Raw genomic sequence first — 27,159 nt, 5'->3', positions numbered from 1 at the left:
TCGTAACAGGAAAACAGAAAGAGCTGGATGCTAATTCATCTCCCAGGTATCTTTAGCAAGTGCTGGTGGACAGTAAGCTCCTAGCAAACACACACTGGACAGACAAATCAATGAATGCAATGTTTTTAAAAGCCAAGTGTTATGGTTTAGATATATTTGGATATAGGGTGGGGGAGGGGGGACAAAGGCGTTGGGATATGGTCTCACATAGCCCAGGCTGGCCTTATTTACTATATAACCTCCACTTCCTAGGTGCTGGGATTATAGGTGTGTATCACCACACAAAGTCTGAGGTTTGATTAACATATATCAATGTAAACCTTGCATATTGAAGGCTTGGCCATCAATGCTATATTCAGATGTGGGACATTTGGGAAGGATCATGAGACCTCTGGCTTAATCAATGGATTAGTGAATTGACTGTTGGGAGGTAGTGGATCCTGTGGAAAGTGTGGGTGATTAGAGGATATGGGATGATTTTGTTGGTCTATCTTGTCCCTAGACTCTTCTCTGTCTCTGTGTTTCTGGGTGCTGTGAAGTGAGCAGCCTTCTCCACTATATGTCTGAATATTCTATTCAACCTAAGTCCAAAGAAGTGGATCCAGCCAAGCATGGGATGATGACCGTGAAACCCCAACGCAGATGTTTTGTCACAGCACTGGGAAACTCATTAGCCCAGGAGTTCTATAATAAAGGTTGCATTTGCTGTACCATTGTCACCTTTATGGAACCTAAATGATGTTCTTATAAATACTTAGTGCTGATCAGGGTTCCCAAGCCAGGACATTCAGAAATTCTTCACTGCTTAGAGAATATACATTTCTAAGGGTGGCATTCAAGGCCCTCCATCATCTGGTTTGAACCTGCCTGCCCCAAATGTGTACAATTTTAATTCTATGACATATTTTAATTTCATGACCAAGCTGAGACAGTAATTCCACACTAAAAAAACCCATATGTATGTATGTATGTATGTATGTATGTATGTATGTATGTTAGAATAATGGGCTTCAACCATCATCTCTCCCCAATTTCTGAGTTAGAAAAATCAATTTGAAATAGATTAGAGAATTAAATCCAAGACCTGAAATTTGAAAACCAGTAGAAGAAAGTACAGGACTCTGGAAGCACAGGAAACAAAAGCAAACACAGACAATGGGAGAGTGTCAGACTAAAGAGGCTCTGCAGAGTGAAGAGGGGAATAAAGTGCAATGGCGCTTTACAGAATGAGATACAACATTTGCCACTGGCTTACATCTGATGAGTGGTTCGAATCCAGAACAACTCAGACAACTCAATAGGCACATCCCCCTCCAATCCAACCTGAAAACCAGCAATAGCTAGAAACACATATTTCCTAAAAGAAGATGCTCATGCTAGGCTACAAATGTAGCCCAATGGCCAAGGCTCACTTATTGTATGTGAGGCTCTATCCTAATTTTCTTCATCTGCTGTTGTGATAAAATACTGACCAAAAGCATTCTGAGGAGCAAGGGTTTATTTCAGCTTATAGTTTACAATCTGTCACTGAGGGAAGCTAAGGCAGAAATTGGAGGCAGGAAATAAATCAGAAACCATGGAGGGATGTTACCCACAGGCTGAATGCTTAGCTTGCTTAGTTACCTTTCTGACACAACTTAGGCTCACCTACTCTGGAATGGCACAACTCACAGAGAGCTTGGCTTTCCCACACCAGTTAGAAATCAATAAAATGCCCCACAGACACACCAAAGGCCAATACAGTGGAGGCAACTACTGTTGAGATTCTCTATTGCCAATTATGTTTAGGTTTGTGTCAAACTGACCAAAAGTAACCATGACAGGCCCCAAATTCAACCTGTAACACCAGTCATAGAAGGTAAAAGTTACACACATAACAAGACAAGTGTTTGCTATGCGGTAGCTTTTAGACCTAGACCCTTTTTCTTGACTGTAGGAATGGTACTATATTTGCTTTTCACATAAACACTTGGGACAGCTCCTGATGCATAGAAGACACTCACAGTTAGTTTTTGAGATAAATTTATTTGTGTTACAAGTATGGATTCTGGCTGACCAGCTGGTTGCACAGGTAAAAGCACTGTCAAGCCTGGCAACCCAAGATAGAACACTGAGGTCTACATGGTAGAGGGGGAGAACTCACCCACAGGTTGGCCTCTGACCTCTTCTTCACTGTGGCCTCTATTCCTCTGCCCTCAAATGAATGTAGAATTTAAAGGTTCAGGGATCAGCAATGCTTTTGTCATCTGCAAGACTTTATTTCATATTCCTAAAGTAACTGTGTAATGCAGCCTAAAAGATGGATAGCTTCCTGGACTGGTGAGATGTGTCAGTGAGTTAAGGTATTTACTGTTAAGCCTGGTGACCTGAGTTTGATTCCCAGGACTCACTTGGTGTAAGGAGGGACCTGATTCTGCCATTTGTCCTCTGGCCTCTAAATGTGTGCTGGGGCTTACACTCATCATACACACATGCACAAAATAAATAAATAAAATAATTTGTAAAGGTGTGTAGGTTTCATGTTAAATGAGTGGAAACGCAGAAAAAAAGTCCATATTTTTGATCATAATATTCAATTATTCTCTTGTTCCTGCCGCACTTATTGAGCCCTCAGGTATGCTATGATGCTGAGGTAACAGGTGAGATTCCATCTCTCATGGAGATTATACTCTAATAGGGTAATTCACTAGAGCATAGCGAACTAATGCAAATATCAGTTAGTAATAAGAGCCAGAACATTCGACAAGGCCGAACCCAGAACTTTGCAAGGTTGTAGAAGAATGTGACTTTATGGGGTCTTTCTGAATACTTACCATATCTTGGCATTGAACAGGCACTGTAATGCAACATATTATATTCTTGCCGCATCCACCAGCACATAACACAGACAAAGAATGTCTATACTATCACATGGAAAGCAAAATCAAGACAGACATCCACAGTGCTTGAGATGCCCTTAAGATTTCCATTTTAGCACTCTTACTTACATAGTAACCATGACAAGAGAGAGACACCATCTCTTTTCATTAACCTTCCAGCAGACATTTTAGTGTTTTTGCTAATTTTACTATTTTCCTTGAAAAATAATAAACAATTTATTCTCAAGGGTTTCCTATTAGGCATTCAGTGTACTTTATGTTGCTAAGCATTTTGTGTCTGCCTGGAACAGCCTGGGCAGCTGGGGCTGCTTTCTGAATGACCTACTAATGTCTTTCTCTACGCTGCCTTTGCTTGGTCACTGGCCATTTCCTGTGTCTATCAGGAATCATATCAGAGAAGTCACAGAACTGCTCTCTCAGGATCTCCAGCATTGTAAGCTAGGGACTTCTTTTATGAAGAAGTGCTTGGCTTCTTCCACCCTTTCCTCACCATGGAGGAGAAGAAAGCAGCCATGAGGGAGAGTTTGCCGGCCATGTCTCAAATCTGCAAGTCAGACTTTTATGGAAATAAGAGGTTGATAACCTTTAGGGTAAGATTTGTGCCAGCTAGCACTGGACCTTCTCACACTCAAGAAGTCACTCAAGTGGACATTGCATTCTTTGTCTAAGGAACGTGGTTCTGGTTTCATTGCCCTGGAGAAGAATGGGAAGGATGGAATGCAAAGTGAATAGGGAAGGAGGGTTGATACAAGATAGTTAAAACCCAGGCTCCTTCTCCTGCCATGGGAAGTGCTGCCCTCTATTCCCTACTGCTTACTTTTGCTGGATGTAAATAGATCTTGAGACTTTTCTTAGATTAGGTGGGTAAGGGCCTTGATCTTCTTCCTGCTGGATTACGTTCAGTATAGTCTTGTTCAGTGGCAATCACTATCAAATGAAAACTCACCATACAAGCGCTGAGCAAGGTTGATGACCTCCTGAATCCTTTCTTCTTGCTGAGGCACTGAAGGAGCAATAAACTTGTTGAACTGCCTGTGGAGGATTTCCACAGCTTCCTTCGTTTGGCATTCCATGGAATACTTTCCAACTCTTACAACTGTGGCACTTGCGTCTTCATACCAAAAGTTACACTATATCAAAATGGAAGAAATCACAGATTAAAGAGATGTATTCCTCTGAAGTTCTTCACATTGATCAATGACATTTCAGATTTTGATTTCCTCAAACTTGTCCATATAGCCTTAAATTTTCCAAGTCATATATATATATATATCAGCACACAGTCATATACCTTTTCACTTAGATAGCCAATATAGCAGTTTGAAAGAAAATGGCACCCAAAGGGAGTGGCATTATTAGATGTGGCCTTGTCAAAGTAGGTGTGTGGCCTTGTAGGAGGATGTGTGCCACTGTGGGAGTGGGCTTTCAAGTCTCTTTTGCTCAAGCTTCCCTCAGTATGACATGGAGACCACTTCCTGCTGCCTGAAAGATGTAGGACTCTCAGCTACTTCTCCAGTACTATGACTGCCTACATGAAACCATATTCCACCATGATGATAATGGATGGAACCTCTGAAACTATAAGTGAGCTTCCCCAACTAAATGTTTTCCTTTATAAGAGTTTCTATGATCATGGAGTCTCTTTACAGAAATAGAAAACCTAACTAAGATATCCAAGACACACATTTTTAAAGTATAATTAAAGAAATATACATGAATACAATTAGAAAGGGAAAGTATGGAAATAACTTTGATTCTCCTGCCTTAGATTTATCTAAAATATAACTCCTAAGAAAAGTAATATAACTTTTAAGAGCAAGCATTTGGATACTACAAGGTATTCAAGCATTGGTTGGCTAATACTGAAAATCCAGTATAATTAACAAACATTACTAATTAGTCCATAAGTAAAATTTTTTCTTAGTCATATTCTAATGATACATTTTCCTCTAAGAATGAAATTTAGAGCATGAATCAAGGAAATATCATCCAAAGAAAAGAATTCTACCTTTGTGAAATAGAACTAGTCATTATTTCAAAGCACAGTAGAGGTATGAAGCAATTTTTCACTAAAAATAAGTAACTATGACAGGAGGAATGTCTGCCCCAGGCCAAATGCTTTTGTGCTGGGTGAGAAAAACAGCAAAACAGGACTCTGTGGCAAGCTAAATTTAAATAAGTGCCAAGAAGCTTCACCATCATGTATCAAAGACTAATCAGCTGCTTCATCACGTGGTGTTAAATTCAAACACTCAACTATATTATCAGGACAGAAAGATAGTTTCTATTTCAGAGTAACAGGCAATGGGTGTGGTTTTTCTGATACAAAATATGAGGCTATGGTTTGACCTTATTAAACTTCACGTATTTTAGGTGGACTACACCATCCTCTTGGCAGTAACCAAGGCTACAAACAGTAATGACTCACTTGGGATATCCCACTATCAGGTTATTCTGAAATATTTTCAAATGTTGTGAAACAAATATACTACTTGAAAGTTGAAACAGATTTCCAGCAGTAATTTTAATATCAGTGGTTAAACAGTTTGAGTTGAAGTTATGAAGAAATGGAAACTCTTATGGTATTGGGAGAAGTAAAATAACCAAAATTTTCTGAAGAGCAACTGGACGATGCAGAAAAACAAAATCCCTGTGGCTGCTATTCATTCCCTTTGACCTGATGGTTCAACTTCAAAGAATTAACCTAAAAGCAATAATGAAGAGGAGTATGACCAGGGCTTTCATGGCAGTAGTGGCTAATACAACATTGAAGCAATGGCCTAGTGGTTAAGAGCACTGTTTGCCTTTCCAAAGGATCTGATTTCGATTTCCAGCACCCACATGACAGCTCTGAACTGTCTGGAACTCCAGTCCCAGAGGGATCCGACACCACCTTCTGTTCTCCACAGGCACTGCATATGCACGATGCAGAGACACACATGCAGACAAAACACCCACATGCATAAAATAAAAATAAAGATTATAAAATAAATAATTTTTTTTGAAAAGCATTTTTTAAGGTAGTAGGATGGTGTCTTATTACTATGGGGTCTAAACTGTACTTGAACTTGCAATCTCCTGCTTCTGCCTCCAACTACTGAGATTAAAGAGTTCTCCACAATGCTCAGGACAAAATATATTTTTGAAGTAACATTGCAGTAAGAATATCATTATAATAAGAAGAAAATACCTCTTCTATTACTTCCTGGAGATGTTCAGTCAGGTCCAAATTCATCTTGTAATCCGTCACAACTTTGTCAAAGTCATTCACATGCTTTTGCAAATCCTCCATGGCTTCCAAAAGGAAGTTAACTTTGTTACTTGGATAATTTAAGAATGAATCAGAAGTTTTAATATTAACTTTTCCCATTTTCTTCCTTAAAGCCTGTGGGGGGGTGTAAAAGTTTTTAAAAAGAAAATGATATTCTTATGTATGATAATAGTGGTAAAACAAAATAACAAAGAAACTAGTTGCCTCCACCATTCTGATATCTTAAAATTATAATCCCTGTAAATGTACTTTGGAAAGAATGGGCTTTCTCCAAGATATTTTATCCAGTCAGTATTTGTAAATATACAGAAAAGATATATATATATATATATATATACATACATATATATATCATGCATATATATGTATGATATATATGTAACATATATATGCATGATATATATATGTATGTGTATATATATATATGTATATATATATGTATAAATTCAATCTCAGGATCTCTGGAATCTATGATGGACATCATTCTGGACACGTGTGAGAACAGAAAGAAAAAAGGCAGAGAAGGCACTCAAGACACATAGGGGCACATGCACAGACATTTGCTGAGCAAGCACGGAAATGCACAGGCCTTGAGTGTTTGGCAAAAACTATTCCAGTGCTGCCTCATCACATGGACCTCAACACACATCACTGGTGTTAGATTAAGTGATGGGGCCAGAAACTCTGTGGTGCTCTTGCTACAGGGAACCCAAACATGCTAATGTACTGATCATGGTAATGGTGATAGCCAAGTCTTGAATGATTTTAGAATAAACTGTGAGTGTTCTTAAGCATCGTAAGCCTGGCTTAAATGATATGCAATATTTGCATGTACTGAAATAAAACATGGTACCCCAAAAGTACATACACTTCTTCTGTTTTCATGTGTCAGTTAGAAGTGATTTGAAATTCCAAAAAATGAATAAGCTAGAAAGCTCACAGAATGAAGGTGAGCTTGATTTCAGATGATAGAAATTGTTTTCTGGGTAGAATTCTGCCACAAATTACTCAGTGAAATTTTTCCTGTAAGTTAGTCCATTTAAAAATCAGCATCACATTACCGTAAACCAAACAAATAGCTAAAACATTTTTGGGAAAGCCAACTCTGCATTATAGAGGATACAATATTGTTTATAAAGGAGAAAATTAGATAAATCAAAGTCTATTTATTTCATTCAAGAAGTCAAATATTATAAAAATAGAAAATTAACTTATTCATCTCAATTCTGTAAAGAGAGAAAAAAAGAGTTATGCCTGGGTAGCAGTGATTTTGCAGAAATTAAAGTAACTATACACACACACACACACACACACACACACACGTGCATACGCACATGTGCATACACACATGTGCATGCACACACATACATTATTTTCTTATTACCTGAATTTTTTCAGCATACATATCAACTTGTTGGATTTGATATTGAAGAGTCTTTAGGTTTCGGGATTTTTCATTTTTCTTGGAATAATTAAACTTCAGATTGTTGAACTTCTTTTTTATATCTTTAAATGACTCTTTGAGCTACAGTTTAATAAAAAATAAAATTATAATTTTCTTACAACTAGAAAAGACTATTTTCATTGTTGTGAACAAAAGTATCTATACATTTCCAAATACTCATCATCTTAAATCTGTCTTCAGAATAATTTCAGTCAAAGCCTAATCTCCTACGTGGACATTTGTCCTTCAATGAAAGTACTTTCTGATTAATTGTTTTAAACTCAACATGGTGACAGACTATCAAATTGGTTGCCAAACAAGACAGTATCTAACATCTTGAACATAAACATTTGCTAATTCAAATTGTCTTAGTTGTATTTATTTGGTATAAAATTTGACACTCATTTCCTTTTCTGCATGCTGTATTGTTCTAGATCCTTCCATATCCTGGAACTCTCACACAGTCGTTATGTCTAAAAATTATTAAGGCTCCAAGGAGCCATTCCTGATGGAAGAGTTCAATGAGGGCTTGACTTTTAGAATTGATAGTACAGTGTGTGAGATTTAGTGAGAAAGGAGTTTTATTTGCCCAGCTCAAGTTATTTCCATGAAAAAGTTTTAGATGAGTTTTACTTCTTGGATGTAGAAAATTAACTTTGAAAATACAAACAAACAGATAAAAAATCCAAAGTAAGAGTCGTTGCCACCAAGGGCAATGCTGACGTGTATAAACAGGACACATTATGATGGTCTTACAAACAGTTCGTCTTTGCCAGTGCACTAAGATTCTGAGCAACCTGGGACTTTTACATTCTGCTTTCTGTTGCTTCTACATATTCATGAAGGCTAAGTGTACTTCTAGGCAACTTTCACTTCGTATTATCAGCAAAGGGGAACACAAAGGAAACATAAAACCTAAGGTTATATGGGAGCTTTTACAACAAGAAGGAATCATGTCATGGTTGATAAATCTGAGTGATGGAAAGAAAAGTTAGATATGCATTAAAATTCTTTTCAATGATAGCAAACAAATTTCCCAAGAATATATAAAAGCCATGCACATGTTACATCTTAGACTCATAATATAGAAAAATACATCTGCCCTAGAAAATGTATGCTTTCTCAAAATGCTTACTCCAAATTTTCCATATTGTAGAAATAAAACATTGACTTTATCCTTAACTCTTCTTGAAACTCTACAAGTCCCTGGCAGACCTAACTATGTAGAAATTATTATACTTACACTTTTTTGCATAGAAAATACTTATACTCAACCAGTATTGATTTTTTTTTACCGAGGAAATGACATTGCTGAATATTACTTTTTAAGCTACAGACAAAACCAAGGACAACGACCATAAAACCACTTTAATCAGATAAACCAACAATGTCCAGAAACAGTTAGAAGTGCTGTAACTTCAGATTTGGAAAATGACTTTCATATCAGGAAACCACAAAATATTTCAAATATCCTATTAAGTTGGTATATTTATGAAATAGTCATTAAATATTTATATTCTGTGATACTTGATATTTTAATGTACATGTGTTAATTCTAGCAGAAAGGGATAAATGAGGTATATTTTATGATACTGGAATATAAAGCTATATCCTGAGTAATTAATAGAAAACTGAGGTAGGCTCTTTTCATATCCCTAAATTGCAATCTGCAACTATAAGTTAATAAATACACTATCTGAGGCAACCAGAGAGCATCATTTAAAAACTCCTTCAATGGCAAGTTAACTGTATAGATAATTCTGTTCAAGATGATTACAAACATGTGCTGATGGAGAGTGTGTTGGTTGCACTCTAAGGTGTATGTACTAAATACCACAGAGTAGCACACAAAGTGGTTAAGATGGCCAGAGTAATGCTGCAGTATTTTACCATAATTAACAACCAAATTACTCAAGGTACAAGAGTGCATGCCCAGTCCCACTACTCAGAATGCTGAAGAAGGGGAATCATAAATTCAAGGACAATCCAGATTACACAGTGAGAACCTGTGCCCTCCCCAAAAGAAAAGGTTGGAGAAATGGTTCAATGGGTTAAGTGCTTGATGTACAAGTGTGAGAACCTGAGTTTAGAACCCCCACAACATGCAAAACCAAGCATGGCAGCATGTGTCTGTGATCTCAGTGCTCCTAAAGGTAAGATGAGAGGCAGAGACAGAATTCCCAGGAGCTCATGGGCCAGGTAGCCTGATGCACACAGCTATAAGGACAGCCAAAGAGACTCCATTTCAAACAAAGTAGAAGGAATGGACTGACATCCAAGGTTGTTCTCTGACTGCCACACATACAATGAATGTCATATGCCAGAACATGTACTCACATATACAAACATGCACTCATGCATATATTACACAAACACAAAATGAAAATAAATAAGATAAAGTAACAAAATAAGCATTACAGAAGGGACAAAGGTATACACTGGCAGTTATGCACTAGAAAACACAATTTTCTACCTTACTCTATTTACTGAAACATGGTTCTATAGACTTTAATCTAGAGGAAGGAAGAGAGGTTCTACCAGCACTCTGGTAGCCAAAGGGTCTTATTTGTTTCTTCAAACAGGAAGGTTTACCATTTGCTTGAAAGCTGCCTGAGGAATGCAGAAAGACAGCCCCAACCCTTTCACTCTAAACCATACGTTTTCTAGTTTACTCTGTATTAAAAAACCTCAGCTTTATAACTGGTGAGAATTACTTCATTTCAGTATCGGCATGCATGCATTTCCACTGAGGATGATATAGAAGGCCAAAGAATGTTCCTGACACTAAGGTATGTGAAATGTGATAGCTTTGTTCTGACACACAAGCTCTCTCCACAGAGATGCTGGCACCATTCTTGTTTAGTCACATTGGAGATCTCAGTCAAAATCTAAGCTCTTGAAACTTTCTTAATGCAAATTCAAGACTACTGAGCACACAAGTAGAAGGGAGCATGGATGAACTACCTCTAGTGTTAACAAATCTAGCCACACTTCATTTTTCTCACCAGCACATTCCAGTGTGAAAACTTACTATAATCCCCATATAACTTGGCATCATAGTTTTAAAGGAACAGAGTGCTACCGTTACTGGCCTGGGGTATCATTTATCCATGCAGCTGTTTCTAACTTTAGTGAGCTTGTCAACAATGGGAAGTGGTGGAGATGGTTAAGACAACTGTCCAGCTTGAGCATATAAGCACGCATACACACACACACACACACACACACACACACACACAAGCAGTGTGGGGACAGAAATAGTTTATTCATTAGAAATCTTTAAATGCTATAGTTCACATTAGTAAAATTTATGTATTAAGGATATTAGGATTTGTTTTTCAGTGAGTAATGTGATTCTTCCCCCTTTGTACATACTCAGCTCTTCCATTTGTGCATGGAATAAGTGGACTAAATTTACATGGCTATACTCAGGAACAAATACTAAAATTTACAAACGGGTTCTATTTTGAAACTACAAAATTATCCCCGTCATAATTTTCCCAGTGAGTGCAAAGTCTCCTTTCAGAGCTAGGAATGACAGAACTGTGGAAACAGAAGAGTAGAGGCTCCTGGCAGGCCAGGCTGGCTTGCTATTCTTAGTCTTGACTAAGCTGGTTGAGGCAGCTTCCACAAGAATGTATTATGTGTAAGTCTGGTGCTGGCAAGGCCAACTGGTGCGAGGGACATGGGCTATTTAAAACCAAGGCAATAGATTTGCAAAGAAAATCTTGCATTAGAACTATGACATACTTCTGGCTAACCCATTTCCAAAATGAGCAGTGAGTTTTTAATCTCTCTAGCATTCACTTTACAAGGTCCATGCCTTCTCTTCCATTTGCCAGATGAGAGAGTTTTCCAAGGCTCATAGAAGACAGTAATGCACTATCTCCCAGAGACACTTGAATTTGAAACGAAGACATCCAAAGACTCAAAATCTAATCTTTATTTTGCTGTAAATATTAATGGAGGGACTTGGGTCTCAGTGCTGGATAGATTTCTGAAGAAGTCTTTTTGACTTTCTCCCAATGTGATAACCACAGCACATCTTCCTCAGCTTCAAGCCTCATAGCAACAGGAAGTGGAGCAACTTGGAAAGCTAAGACCTGTTCCAAATTGCAGGCAGCAGCCAGTCTCAGCAGTAAACAGTATCCTGAATATAGCATCCTCATAATGAATTTAATACATTTTGTTTGTCCTATGTGGGGTATGCTAACTATAATTTTAAATGTGAGCTGACCACACTCTCCAGAAGATCCTACAGGGTATTTTACAGATATCAAGTAGAGCAATTTGAATTTTTCAACCTTTAGAATGAACATTTTCTGTACAAATTGCAATTTTTCCTGTTCACTTATACATGCCACCCAAATGCAGTTGGGTTGGGGCTTGCTGAGCAGATGGCCATGGCTGTGATGTGCCATGTGGTTTTTCATTGTCTCCAGATACTCAAGTTTTCTGTAGACATTTGTAGTGTTACAGCTTGGCTCGTGTTAAACATACTGGTTGGATGAATATATTTTTTAAGCACAATGAATATTATGGCTTGTTCTCTATGCAAACTTTTCTGTGCTCTTTCCTGCCATGCTGACTATGCATGCTCATTCTGTCAGGGAGAGGCACCAAACAATGGTTGGGTGGTTTTCCTCTTACTGTGTATGTGTTTGTAAAGGCACTGTTTCTCAGTTATAATCTATAGCTTCTTATCAGTTTCTGTGTCTGGCTCGCAGATGGAAAATCCGTCCACACTGACCACAGATTTTGATAGATTCATGCCTGGCATATGGAATACATATGTGAAATCCTTTCCTTCTTAACCTCTGATAGGAAAGATGTTGCTATCCTAGAGAAAACTTTCCAGAGTAAGGTGACATAATTGCCTGGAAGCTTCTGTGTGGAAAACTTATTTTGAGAAAATGGATACCAGCCTGATTCTGTCATCACTATTCTTCCCAGAAAAGTAATTGTTTGTGACACAAAATACAAAATATGAGCCTTGAAGTTATAAATCCCCATTATCATCACATAAACATAAAACATAAGTATTATTCTTCCTTTCTTTTTTTTTCTTCTTCTTTTTTTTTTTTTTTTTTTTTTTTTTTTTTTTTTGGTCAGCTTATAAAAAAAAAAAAAACATGTTTTTTACTAACATACTAGCTTTCTAAACATGGTTATAAACAAATGATGTTCCTCCGCAATGTAATGTGGTTGTGCAATGTAATGTGGTTGTGGAAATTTCTAGAATGGTTTGTGTGTTAATGATATATTCACATGGGGAAGCAAGAAAATGCAAAGTGCTATTGAGCAATTATGCATATAAGTGCATAACTGCATGAAATGGGTAGGGAAAATGTCCTAAAATCTTGCAGTTTTACAGTTGTGCTTCTCATGGGTAAATGTTAAGAAAATGAGTTTTTCAAAAATTTACTATGCATAAAAATACGCAAAGATAATAAAACACAAAAGACATTGCTACATGTCTCTAAAGAATGTCACATCCTATTTTAAAATCATATTTTCATATTTATAGTAGCTTCCATCCTCTTGACTTAGGGTACAAAGTCCTTCTGTAAGGACCCAAGTGAAGAGACTAAGTTAGTTCCAGCAAAGTCAAGAGAAACAAATCAAGGGTGACAGATCATTCCTCCATCTTATAATAGATATATTGGAATACAGGGATAGAAATGGTTGAACGGGACTATACTGATTGAATGGTTTACTCTGGGTAAGTACATACCAAACACGCTTAGTATGTCTACATGAGTCTTGGTTAAAAGTTGGCCTCAAAAAACTTCAGACAGAAATTCTGTAGTCTTCTAGTATACTGTTAAGATGAGCCTCTTACACACACCTTTTCTCAAATGAAAAACAGAGGCATTAAGCCAGATAATCTCTGAGGTCTACTACAACTCAGTGTCTATGAATCTTTGTGAACTACTTTGGTTGCACTGAGAGTAAAATAGTGTGTTTTGTGATCAAATTTAAAAATTAAATGTTAAGTATGGCTGGCAAAATGTTACTCATTTGTTTATACTGGAAGAATACTTAAGACACTGCATTTCAATTTTTGTTTTTTGTTTTGAGATGGGGTCTTACGTAGCTCACACTGACCTTGAACTTGCTCTGTGATCAAGACTGGTCTTGAACTCCTGTTCTCCCTACTGTTACCTCCCAAGTGCTGGGAAAAATAGGCATGTGCTACCTTGTCTGATTTCATTTCATTATAGATAATAGTGTCTAAACAAATAACACATCTAGATTCTAAATGTTGCCACCATGGAAACATCAACTGAGTTTCCTCTCATAGTCAGAAGTCAAAGTAGAAAAAGACATAGCTTCATTTTATTTTACTAAGAGGCATCAAAAATGTACTTTCCATTTATTTTCCCACTAATTCCGTGTTTGTAAAATCCAGTATATGAATGTTGCATTTCAACATGCCGGTCATGTCACTACAAAAACAAGACCCAAAACAAAAACAAACCGGGAGAAACAAAGTAAAATAAAACCAAGTTTTTCAAAGGACTTTCAAATGTAAAAGTACAGCCTAAAGACTAATTGGATTAGAAGTAGAAGCAAGGGAGGATGACACTTTTCTTAGTAGTTGAGACTGTGTTCAAGTGATACCTGAATACTTGTCAAACCCACAGGTCTCTGCTTGCTCATTCCTGAGGTGGTACAGACAATCACGGAGTGTCCCTACTATGATTGGAAGGCTCATCTGTCATCTGGGCTGGCTCCCAGTCCAAGTTCACCATGAGGCTGTTCCTGTAAATAGAACTGTTGGAAGGGCCTGGGCAGGGAAACCTAGCTTCATAAATGCCACAGCTCTTTGGGGATGTGGAAACTCAGCCAGGAGAGCCTGGGAACCCACTTATCCTGCTCCATTGGTATTCTCGGTAGGTGCAGAGTTGCTCCATTTCTGCATGGAGGGATATTTGGACAATGTAAGGAAGGGGGAAAAATGAAGAAAAGATGAGGCAGGGAAGAGAAAAAGAAGGCAGACATTTTAGAGCAAGATCATTTTTTTTTTTTTTTTAAAGCGGCCACGAATCTTTTATAGTACTGGGAGAAGCAACAGCTCTGGATGATTCTTGAGCAAGAGCAAACAGACATAACAGAAGTGCAAACTGTAGCACAGGGAACCTGGAGAGGCTGCCCCCGTGTAGAGGACAGACTACAGCATGGATTCAGCAGAATGTGAACCAGACCAAGAAGAGAAAGCATGTAGCATTGGAGCACACTGCTGAAGTGAAAACCCTGCTAGCTGCTTCTTCCTGGCCCCTCCCAGCAGCTACTCCAGATCTCCTCCACCCTCCTTCCAGCATGCTCCCTCCTGCCCTGCCTGTGACCTACAGGAAGGGTGGGCGCCTCTGTTAAAGCTTAATTGTCCATCCTTTAACCTGTGAGATAATAGCTCTCACAACCCAGCAAAACCAGATTATGCAGACTGGGCATAAAGTAAAAGTTCAAAAAAGTCAGCTGCCTTTTCCCTCAGCCGCTTTCCGAGTAGACTCGAAGATTTTACTCCGAATGGGGACAGATGTGAAATCGTTGTTATCCTGATGTGTTTTCCCTAGAACAAGCCCATGGGTGGGAGATCGCCATGCTCAGCAGTGGACAACCAGCACATGAATGAAAAGCTGAACTACATATTGGGGCTGGAAGTGAAGGAGGGGGCTGAATACATGCCAGGGTTGAGAACAGTTGATGGAGGGAAGGAGAAATTGTGTCCTTGGGGATGTAGGGCATGGAAGACCCCCTTCTCTCATTTTCTCTAAGAGGTCTTTTGCCACAAGAATTACCTGTTCACATCAACATGAAGCGAGTCACTTGACTTTGGGAAAATAGTCTGTGCTCTCTGAAGCAAAGAGCCTGCTCCCTGCCCTTGGCTCCTCCTTCACCCTGAGTCAATGGTACTTAAATAGAATGTCAGCAGGCCAGAGCAAGCTGCCCCAAGGGCAATGGCACCCTTTCTTCTATGTCCTGAAAAAGCTGTGTCCGCTCAAGCAGGATGAAACACACACACACACACACACACACACACACACACACACACACACACAGAGTAAAACAATAACCAAGACCCCAAACCTTCAATCTTGTATTCGAGGGTTTTCTGTGCATTGACACCATCTTGACTTCAACGTATTTGGGAGCTTGAAGTTTATTCAAACTTTAGGCACCCCAAGGTTACTCTGAGAATAAGGACATGAGTAAGAAAAGTGTTTTGATTCCGTGTGTGTGTGTGTGTGTGTGTGTGTGTGTGTGTGTGTGTTAGTGTGTAGTGTTCAAGAATGCATGCACATACATAGACCCTGTGACACATGCTTTGGGCTCAGGGTGTCCTTTTTCAAAGCCCCACCTCATTGATCTCATCTCGTGTGGTGTAGTACTCCAGACTGCAGGACAGGACCCGTTCACATTCTTTGGTGTTGGCACTCCAGTTCCTGCTATCCAATTCAAGGACCTCCAGCTGCTGCTGTAGATTCTTTGCAGAAATATTGGAGCAATTCTGGAAATGAAGGATGTGGGAATAACCAAAAGAAGCTGTGAAATGGCTACATGACAACATTCCATTTGCCTGCATTGTGATGCTCACAAATAGCTTTAAAAGAGATACAGGGTCCTAATTTATTTTACCCTAAACATATTTGAATCTAATTATCTTAGAAAGAAGCCAGAAACTCAACATTATGGACTCGACATTTCCATTCTTGAATCTCATCATCATCCCCAACTCCTCAGAGGTGTCATTCATGATAAGGTCTAATTTATACTTCAAAAAGCATAAAATTTGCATTAGAAACATTCTGTCTTGGTGCTGTAATTTTCTCATCAACTTGAGTTTAACCTCAGGTTCATTATGCAAGGGCTCTAATCTTTATCTAGTACAGAGGGGATGTTGGCACCAAGACCAAAAGAGAGTTAGAGAACAATTTATTTTATTTGTGAAAAGTAAGATCCTGCTTTCATTTCACTTTTAAAAATAAATTTACAGATGTAATTAAAACCCCTTAGCAAACTTTGACACTGGCAAAAGTAGATTCTATTAAGAGCAGCAAATTCTTATATTCTGCCTTTTAACTTAAAGCACAGATACTATGTTACATGTATCCTGGAGGGTACCTTAAGTGAACTTTAAAATAAAATTGTGGTTTTTTATTAATAATGAATGAAGTAAACATAACCTTCCCCCCTCAAAGTACAAATCCAGAACACTTCTAAAGCATCAAAGTCCAGCGCATTAGTTGTGAGCCTTTGGTCAGGAAAGTCACTCAGTTCTCTTAGGCTTCTCTGTTGACCTGACCAGTGGTCTAAAGCAGCCAGAACCCAGGTCAGAAGCAGAGAGCCTGGGTCTCTCCACTCTGGGCTTTTACGCCTGGCTGGCCATTATCTCTGGATTTCAGCTTCTTCCTCTATAAAATGAAGCTGCTGATCTGGCAAGACTCTAGGACCCTACTGAAGCACCATTGTCCAATAGAAATACAGTATGAGCCATGAAGTAATTGAACAACTTCCAATGGTCTCATTGAAAAGCAAAGCACAAATAAATAAAATTAACACTCATAGCACAACATGGTTAACCACTTGTGTAGAAAGATTATCATTTGTAACATGTATCTAATACAAAAGTACTATGGTATTTTTGATTACACATCTTTGAAATCTAATGTGTATATCATACTTTTGAAGTTTTCTCAGTTGTAGCTAAATTTCTATCAGAAATACTTGGAATAGATTTAAATTTCTCAAAATTTAGAGTTTCTAAAGTAGAATCACATGCTCAAGTAGTTTCTGAACATACTGAGAAATTTCCAACAATGACACTGAGCATCAGTTTTTGCAATTTAACTTGATTCAAATTAAAGTGGAAAGTTTAGATTCTTAGCTGCATTAGATACATTTCAAATGCTGAAACTTAATGTCCATCTGAGACCATAGTTCTATTTTAAATTAACACGAGAATACTATGCATTAAATATGTTTTTATGCCAGATATTCTCCTTAAATTTTGTTGTTAACAGTGGTAGAAACTTACAAACAGTAAATGTGAGGCTATGGGTTCAATAGCCAGCACCACACACAAACGCATCAATTCATATTTAATACATGTTAAACCCTCGGCCTTGTTTCTTTCATATTACAGCCCATGTGACCATGAAAGGCAGGCAGTTGTGATGATAAACCAAGATGCTTACAGGCTGTTGAACGGAAGAAATGATGTCCACTCCTAAGGAAAGCGCCAGCTGAAGGAGATGCTCCACATGTGCCCGCCTTTCCTGAGAATGACTCAGTTGCATCTGGACCTCCTCAGGACTTCCCAGTTCCATGGGCTGCACAAGAAGCTCCAGTTCTCTCGATTTGATGAAATGCATCAGCTGGAATTCAGAACATTAGCACTTAACCTGCTTTTCTAAAAGCCTGTTTCCTGCAATGCTTTGCTGGCTTGTTGAAATACTACCCAGCCCATCCAGAATCATTAACCCTACGGATACAGATACACATTGCATTACTATGAATCTAACAGGATCACTGAGAGTTGAGGCTTAGAGGTAGGAATGCAGGTGCCATACTCAAAGGACAAGAAATAGCACAGCCTGGCTGCAGCATGAGGCAGAACAGAGAGGTACAGTGAGAGATAAAGTAACTATCAGAGTTATACAAAGACAAGTAATTTGGTTTTCATTTATTACATAACAATAACACTTTAGTTTAATCTCGTAAAATCCTGCAACCTTCAGACAACCATAGTAAGACTTACTTCCTCCTTGACTTGGTGGAACTGGACCGTCTTGTACAGGAGTTCCTCGTAATCCTGAATTCGCTCTCTCTGCCTCTCATGGAGATGGATTAGGTCTTTCAGTTGCTCAGACTTCTCCTTCAGGGGGGCTCCCCGACCACCTAATACCTCCCATTCTTTCATGATATGCTGAACCTCGTCATGCAGTTGCTAAAAAGCATGAACACAATGGAAGAAGTGCTGCTTTGAGTTTTTATTTTACAATGAAGACTCTGACTTTCTAAATAACGAATCTTTCTCCTATTCATTGACAGATACTTATGAGCCTTCTCAAAATCCAGATTTTGTGCTTAAAGATAGAGATACTGAGACACATTGTTCAGCCCTTACCTTCTCAGAACTCTATAAGAAACATGGTGGGGGGAGGAAGGCAGGTGTTTCAAAGATAGATGGTAAAATGGAAAGCCATTTGTGTCTATGCTATACCAAATATACTGGGCTTCACTTAAGTTGATACACTTTTTCTGATATTTAATATAGAATAGGACTGTGTGGTATGATAAGGACACTGAGAAGATAAGTTTAAAAATACACCAGGGGAATTCCTTGTGCTCTGTAATGAAAGAATGATGAGAATGAGCCCCCAGCTGAACAGCACACAAGATCTACCGCCTCAAAGCAGTCACGCCATAAGCCACAAATAGCCACCACATGGAGAAGGGATAAACTGCCTCCCCTTTTAGTCAGCACTGCTCAGATACCCCATACAGGAATCCAGATCCTGGAGGAGGGCTTGTAAAGGGCAGATAACTTAAAGAGAAGTCTACTGCTATCCTAGGAGCAGATTTTGTATCAAAGGAAAAAGTAAAGGAAATGCTGTAGGCTAAGGAGATAATTTTCAGATGACTGAGTTGCATTAGATTGCCAAGTTCAAATCAAGTATATGGACCCCAAATAGCTGGCACACATCATGGGTGACAAGACTAAATAACCTTAGCAATAGGACTAAATAACCTTAGCAACGGCTCCTAATTAAGTACTCATTCACACATCCAAATATGCACCAAAAGATGTGTATGTGTACCATGCAGGATATAGCAAATTGGGCTAGTAATACTAAATGGGAGTTTGGATAGAAGCATTTGCTGTGGATGGTGATATACACATGTATATGCTTATAGAGTGTAGCAATTATATTTCATATGTTTTCTCTTAACAGAATCTACAATTAGATATTTCCCAAAGGAATCTCCAAACATCTGACTCTGGGATTCCCTAAAGCCAATACATACTAAGTAGTAACAAATAGATGCATCTTAGTTTTTCAACAACTGTTTGTTTGTAAGTCAGGACTTGGAAGACAGAGACAAAAAGATCAGGAGATTGAGGTCACCCTTGGCTATATAGCAAGTTTGAAATTAGTGAAATTAGTCTGGGCCACATAAGACTCTGTCTCAAAAAAAAAAAAAAAAAGAATAAGCAAGGAACTAAGTCCATGTAGGACACTCTGACAGTCAACTAGCATTGGCAATTGTGTCCAAGAGTGGCAGGTATATGGAGTGGAGGATATGGAGACAAGGGCCTGACAATGAGATTTGGGGACCAATGACAATAGAGCTTCTAGGTTAAAGTTTGTCCATTTTGTTCTGAGATGCCTTAATTTAATACAGTGACAGTATGGTGAATACACATTAATTAGAAATATAAATTAATGTAAGATGAAAATATATTCAGGATTCAGTATGGCTTGAATGTTTGGGTATCATCAAATACAAAAATATGTAGGGGATCAGTAAGAAAATATGTTGTTGCAAGAGATTTTCAGACCAAAAGGATACTTTTGTTAAAGAAAAATGAAGTTTATAGAGCAAATGGGAACTGGGGAGGTGGGTGAGATGATTTTCATTCACACAAACCCATGCAACACATCTTCACCTGAAGTTGAGGCTTCATGGCGTTCCACCTTCTTCGCAGATCTGACATAGTCTGGAGAGTCCCTCCAAGTTCAAGTGCAGAGATGGGCATAAGAACTTCGTGGAGAAGTTTTACATTGTGAGTAGTCTGAAACAGACATTGACAATTATGAATGTGTTTCTGACAATTCTGTGCATGCAGTCACTTCGTAATGACATGGTGAGCCATTAAACTTTTCAATCCCCTGAAAACACTGACCCTCACCAGTGAGTTTGCACAAGGCCCTTAATTTCCTGTGACTTTTATGGTTTTTTTTAACCATGGCAACATATAACAAAATGCACAATTTTCACCATTTCAAAGTGTACAATGATGTGACATCAAGCCATACATATTACTAGGCAACTGTCACCACCATCCACCTATAGACTGCTTTCATCAACCTCAACAGGAACTCTGAACCATTAAACAATTCCCCATTCCCTCTTCCCTTTTTTCATCCCCAGGTAGCATCCAATCTGATCTTTGTCTCTATGAATTTGACTACAGGTTTGCAAATAAGCAGAACCACACAATTTCTGTCCGTGTGTGTGTGTGTGTGTGTGTGTGTGTGTGTGTGTGTGTGTGTGTGTGATGATTTCACTTGGTTTTGAGGTTCTATCACATCGCATGCATCAGGATTTATTCTTTGGAAGGTAATATTCAACATTACTTTTTGTTTGTTTGTTTGTTTTGGTGTTAGGGTTCAAACACAGAGCTTTATGTATGCCAGGTAACCAGTCAGAGTCATTGCCCAGCCCATTTCCTTACCTTTTTAAGTTTCTCTTGGAATGCTTCCCATTGCTGACTCACAGGCTTCCCTTCGGTGGCTTTGAGGTACCATGACATTCGAAGATGGCTGAGTTCTTCCCTTCCAGTTGTTTGCTTTTCCATAATGGTCTTCATAATGTGCATCTCATTTTTAACATTTAATATTTCATTCTCTTTTGCCTGTTGAATTAATAATCCATGTAATAGCTTTCTTTCCTACGAGACACATTTTTCTTTTGCATTCAGCTATTTTAGGTGACAAGCACTTCATCACACCAAAGCAGGATACAATTTAGACAGAGAAGCCTGGGCTCATGTGCAGAGGCACTGTTATTTTTAGACCTGTGTTCTCTGCTTAAACATCGGGTGCAGGATCCTTAAAGACCTCAGTGGTATTTGAGTGGTTTAGGGGGATCTAATAATAAAGTGATATATTCTACATTTGTGATTTATAAAATTTAATAAATTATTAAAGACATTAGACTACTACAGTGGGAATAACTCTACTCTGTATTATAAAATATGAAATAAATAAAGTTTGGGTATCTTTTGCATATTCTTAAGAAGCTATTAAAGTATAAAATATTCTTCAATGCAATATTAGCTAGGCACTATATTTTATTAATGACAACTATAGTCATAAGGGTATAGTGGTCTGAGTAAGGTCTGGAAAAGGGCATAAGATTTGAATGTTACCCAGCAGTGTATAAGAAGTATTTTGTCTATTCCAGGAGAGCAATAATTTGCCTTTAATCTATTTAGTAAACATTATCCTCATTTTACTTCAGTATAGCACATGGAAAATTTTGTGATAATGCAGTCTAAATAAGGCATCAAATTATCCATTTGTTTTACATTTATATTCATTCCTCATGTACTATTCCCTGTCCTGCTTTTTGGATGTCTTAGTAGCAAGAAGGCTAATACTTGACAGAATTCTCAGTATATACTACTGTAAATTAATAAGTTGGCATGTTCATCTGCCAGACTTCTGGATAAAGTCAATCTGGTTTAGACAAACTTTAGATGGAAAAAAAAAATCAATTTCAAGCTTCAAAATACCAGTCACAGAAATACACCCAACAAGAGAAAGAGCCAGCTGTCATCTCTCTACCATCACCTAAGCCCCTGGCCACACATCAAAAATGTGGACTTACAAAGCTAATGCTGTGCAGATAGGAAGAATAAAATCATCCTTATCTGAAATTTCACCTATCAGAAATTCGACACATCAGTAAATTATTATGTAAACATATAAAGAACTTATCACTTGACTACTGAAAAGATGAACAATGATGAAGTGAAGATATAAGACTATCAAGAAGTAGTGGGAAGATATGGACTATTCCCACACACAATATGAATTGAGATTTCATAATAGCCTGGAAATTTAGACATAGATTCAAGATATAAGTTTGGATCCATGTCTTGCTGTAGACCATTCCTCAAGAAGATAACACTATCGGATGATTTATACAAGAATAACACCTGACACTTGCTAAGGATTCACCAACCTGGATAAAAGATAGGACTGCACACCAAAAGGCAAGAGAAAAAACCATACAATAGAAACACTTCTAGATGCATGTAACAGAAGTAACTGGGACACTCTAATCCCCCTAGGTTAGCATGGTCTAAGAAAGCATGGGCATGAAAGAAAGCCTCAACAATTATATCTGACTTTCAAATAATTTCCAGAATTGAAAGGATTTCTAAAAGCCAGCAATTAAAGGACTACACAAAAGTACACAATTTGCCAATAACTTAATTCTCTTGTAATATAAATTAAAAACAACTAAATTTGAGGTGAAAGGATATATACTAAGACAATAACATATGTAAAAGGTAAAAGACTGAGTCAATGTTTCAAATAAAAACTAACTTAATATTTGTATAATAAATCACTGTATATTATAGAAACATGGATAAACTGTTTGACAATATTTTTCTGATGTTTAAGAAGGATGGTATCTAATTTATAACTATTTAATGAATATTTTACTTCTACACAGACTCATCACTAATGTTCTTCAAACAACAAAAGCTGAAACAAAGGAAAAATATAGATGACTGTAGGTTGAATCGATGAGGGTGTTAAAACCTGATTCTGCCAAGTGGTTTCTGTCTCCAGAATCACATTGCAGCTCTCAAGAAAATGGCAAATGTGAGACATCCTTAAACATCTACAGAAAGAAGGTCTAGAATATTAGAGAAAGGAAATTGGCCTGATTCTCAAATGTGGGCCATTCAGTACAGATTAATAAGTTTCACATTGACAGTCAGGGTGGCCAGATCATGCTTATAGTGCTTATAGGGTATAGGGGGTAAGCCCTTTGGATATTTTATTTGACAAAGTTCCCCATTATGGAATTTAATGTGTATGTGAGTGAGTGTGTGTGTGTGTGTGTGTGTGTGTGTGTGTGTGTGTGTGTGTGTGTGTCCATGTCCAGTGGTGATTAGAGTAAGACATATTGGAAACAGTAATGGTTGGTTGGTTGTTTTTTAAACTGTTAGTCAATAGACTAGTACTTCAGGAACGAGGATGTCAATCTTCATTTTAGACATTTTTGCTAAAGAAGTAATTACAGCTATCAAAGATTGGCTTGATAAATCTACATAATGAAGCCCAGGAGAAACAGTTAATAGAGGAGATAGATCCAAATTAGTTTAACAGGATGAATCATAGTCTAAGGCCAAATGAAATCATGCAAGAAATAGACAGACCTACATCGTTATGAGAAAGCTAAATAGCTGATACAGAGAGACTGGACTAGACTGAGTCTAAGACTAAAAAGATTGTATGAGAGGCACTGGCTCATTGATTTATTAAAAGAACAGCAAGGAGAGATTATTGCTTAAAGTGTTAGCACCCTCATGTTTCAACTACAAGAAAAATGTCTGGTTGGTTGTAGTTCAGTGCCTAATTCCATTTCATGAGTGAGTTTAGCAAGTACAAAATTTTAGCAAAGCAGATTAGCCAGAAGGAAGAAATTAAACTACATCATAAATGATAAATTTGTAAATATATAGTTGTATAAAAGACTCATATTAGCAACTGCTTTCAATATTGGAAAGAAATTCATATGTCAGAAAAATTACCTATGAATGGTTTTGTGCCTATGCAGCTACCGAGGCTTAGAACTAGATATGAAGTTGAACTTATTTAACATTTTAAAAACATGTTTTTAAATAGCCAGCATTTTTTCAACAATAAAATGAGCTGTTTCTCTAGGAAAATTCTTGAGGTTCTGAGGGAAAATGAAGGAACCATGTTATAAGAACTCTATAGGCAACTTCAGATAGATGAGCAGTAGGTATAAAGGTTCTAGGATATTTTGATTATTTAATGCAGGGTAACCAGGGCTTAGGATGTAGCTCTAAATGCCATGGAACTTTGCTCTACAAAGATTCAGGGAAAGGGGAGTGTCAAGCGAGAGCGAAGAGAGAGTGTCAAGGGGGAGATATTAGAACACATACAATGTGAACACGGCAGGGGGGGGATACGGGAGTAGAGAGATTGAAATGTGGATGGGTTAGGGAAACAGAGGGTTGGAGATAGTTTTAAGCAAATAAAAATCAATCTTTGGAAGCATACTTCTTTAGAGCAAAGATTTATCACAATCATTGTCTTTGGTCCCTGGGAATTTTGTAAGGACCTTGCTGTCAACATAACTCAAAACTTTGGAATTGAGTTTCGAGGACTCAATCCATAGCATTCAAATCGGAATAGCTAAGATGGCTTTCTTGTGATACAAGGACTCTGTAAGCACAAGGCTTATTAAACTCTGGGCTTCAGAACCAGTCTAGCTTGAGTGAAATTGAAAAGACCTCCCTCTGCCAGGACTGCTGAGTAATGGTCAAGTTGAATGTTTGAATGTATCATTTTGACTTTGAGGAATAATATCTACAAAAGGCATTGGCTCACTTATTATTATTCTCACCATATTTATTAAGTTAAGAAACTCAAGCCCTAAGTCTTGGGTCAAAAAACTCTTCTTTAAGAACAGCTGCCATTTCCTCTCGGCAGAGTTAGACCAGTGCTGGACTTCAGCTTCATCTTCATTTTTCTGAGGGATTTCGGTCAGATAAAATGCCTTTAGTCTCTGAAGGTGCTCCTCCACCTAAAACAAAGAGGAGGCAGAGGAGAGGTAAGAAATTTTTTAAATAAAAAGAACACAGATTCTATTTGAATCTTGTGTAAAATTAAACTCGAACCACATTTTCAGCATTCTTTAAATAACTATTGACTATTTTCAAGTTACTGAAAAACATGAAAATCTGTTTCCATAAGTAGCAGATAGGACTTCCACCAGGTGGCAAAGTGAGTTGATAAATTTATTGCCAATCAGAAATATTTATTGTACCCCAGATTATTTTTATGTACATTTTATAATTAGAATAATTTATTTCAGGGATCAGGTAGCTACTCTGTTTAAAACTGAGTTTTACAATAAAAAAGCACAAATAAAAATCGAGGAATTCAAATCAGGAAAAAAACAATTCAGGAAAAGACAATTAGTACTCAGCATATTACAATATTATGATTCATTAATTTTTAATGTAATATTTTTTATTAATTTAGAATCTGATAGAATGGTTTTGATCATATTCTCCACCTACTCCTCAAATTTTCCTAGATCCTGCTCCAACTCCCAACTTCTTTTCCTCATCTTTGTTTTACAAATATAATCAACGGAGTCCAGTTAGTGCTGCTCATATATACTCATGTGCACAGGACCATCCACTGGAACATGTTCAATCTCCCAGCTACTCCCTTAAAGAAAACTGACCCAGGGCTATAGGATGACTCAGTGTTAAGAACAATGACTACTCTTCCACAGGACTCAGATCCAGCTCCCTGCATTCTCACACGAGGCAGTTCTCAACCATCTGTAGTTTCAGTTATAGGGGATCTTATGTCCCCTCTGACCTCCACAGATACCAGGCATACATGAGGTACAAGGGGAAACATGCAGATAAAAGAAGCATACAAATACATTGCAACACAGTACACTACAATAATAAATGAAAACTGACTCCCCTCCCCCCCATCCCAGTAGCTATTAGCTATCAATAGGTTCCCAGCTAGAGGTAGGAGCTCATGAGCCCCCACCCTCCATGCTAAAACACTGACAGGCTTGATTTTACGCAGGTGGCCATACCCACTGTGAGTTCCCCAGAGCAATTGTCCTGTTCTGTCCAGAGGACACGGTTTTCCCTCCTGGCCCCTGGCTCTTCTACTCTCTCCTTACTCTGTGCCATGCTGGAGGGTGGGCAAAATATATACTCATTTGTGGCTGAGCATTATACTGTACAATTTTTAATCATAGTGAACCATAACAGAAGGGTACAAATAATGACAAATTTTCTGTGGGAGCATTAATATTAAATAGCTTCACAAGTGAATCTTATTAAGACTTACCACTTGGCCTCCCTAGAACTACATTTTAGCATTTGCTAACCAATGTTAGCAGTACTCAATTATTTTAAATTACTCTCCTGAGCAGAGTTAATATACAATCAAATGTGTAAGTATAGATTAACAAGTAATGGGGTGACATAGAATTAGTAGAAAGCATTTGAAACTAATTTGTATGCCTTCTGAATAATATTTAATGACTAATAAGACGAGACTCATGGAACTCCTAATTTACAAAAGCCATGGAAACACAGTATGAAATTTTAACCAATAGTCACTGTACTTGGAAGGTTTTAAGATCATTCTTGGTTGAAATGAACTTAGGACAGCCTGTACTATCTCAGGGTCTGAGGTTCTTTCCTGATTTCCATATTATTCTTGTCCTGCTGATTCCTATTTCCCAAGCATATACCATCTTTTCCTTAACTTTCTTCTTCTATTTATCCTTAGTGAACTATATAAATGGCTGTCCTGTCCATGGAGGATTCTAAGATACCCTACTAAGAAGTGTTTATTTCCTCTAAGAACAAAGTTAGTTCTGTAAGGAAAAGGCCAATAAACATATTTTTGGAACAAAGCTCTTGACATTTGGCCTGTCCCTTTCTAGGGTCAAAGGGAAAGGAGGTTGTCTCAGATGGAAGACACTGGTGTAAAAGCCCAGGTGTGGAAGCATCAGCTGCA

At 37.9% G+C, this 27,159-nt stretch overlaps 1 protein-coding gene across 1 annotated transcript in view; it reads right to left on the bottom strand.

The window, feature by feature from the left end:
- Positions 1-27,159, bottom strand: part of Ccdc141 (coiled-coil domain containing 141) — a 163,331-nt gene that overhangs the window by 11,821 nt on the left and 124,351 nt on the right. Inside the window, exons 12-20 of the mRNA XM_051184408.1 lie at positions 25,001-25,180; positions 21,060-21,239; positions 20,271-20,396; positions 18,357-18,545; positions 17,794-17,973; positions 15,957-16,106; positions 7,535-7,675; positions 6,070-6,264; positions 3,826-4,009 (exon numbers count right to left, since the gene is read on the bottom strand). Of these exons, the coding sequence (XP_051040365.1) occupies positions 3,826-4,009; positions 6,070-6,264; positions 7,535-7,675; positions 15,957-16,106; positions 17,794-17,973; positions 18,357-18,545; positions 20,271-20,396; positions 21,060-21,239; positions 25,001-25,180 (1,525 nt within the window). The remainder of the gene's footprint in view (positions 1-3,825; positions 4,010-6,069; positions 6,265-7,534; positions 7,676-15,956; positions 16,107-17,793; positions 17,974-18,356; positions 18,546-20,270; positions 20,397-21,059; positions 21,240-25,000; positions 25,181-27,159) is intronic.

The sequence above is a fragment of the Phodopus roborovskii genome, unplaced genomic scaffold, assembly GCF_943737965.1.
Source record: "Phodopus roborovskii unplaced genomic scaffold, PHOROB, whole genome shotgun sequence".
NCBI lineage: Eukaryota > Metazoa > Chordata > Mammalia > Rodentia > Cricetidae > Phodopus > Phodopus roborovskii.
The sequence above is the reverse complement of the archived record's forward strand: the minus strand, read 5'-3'. Positions and strand labels throughout refer to the sequence as shown.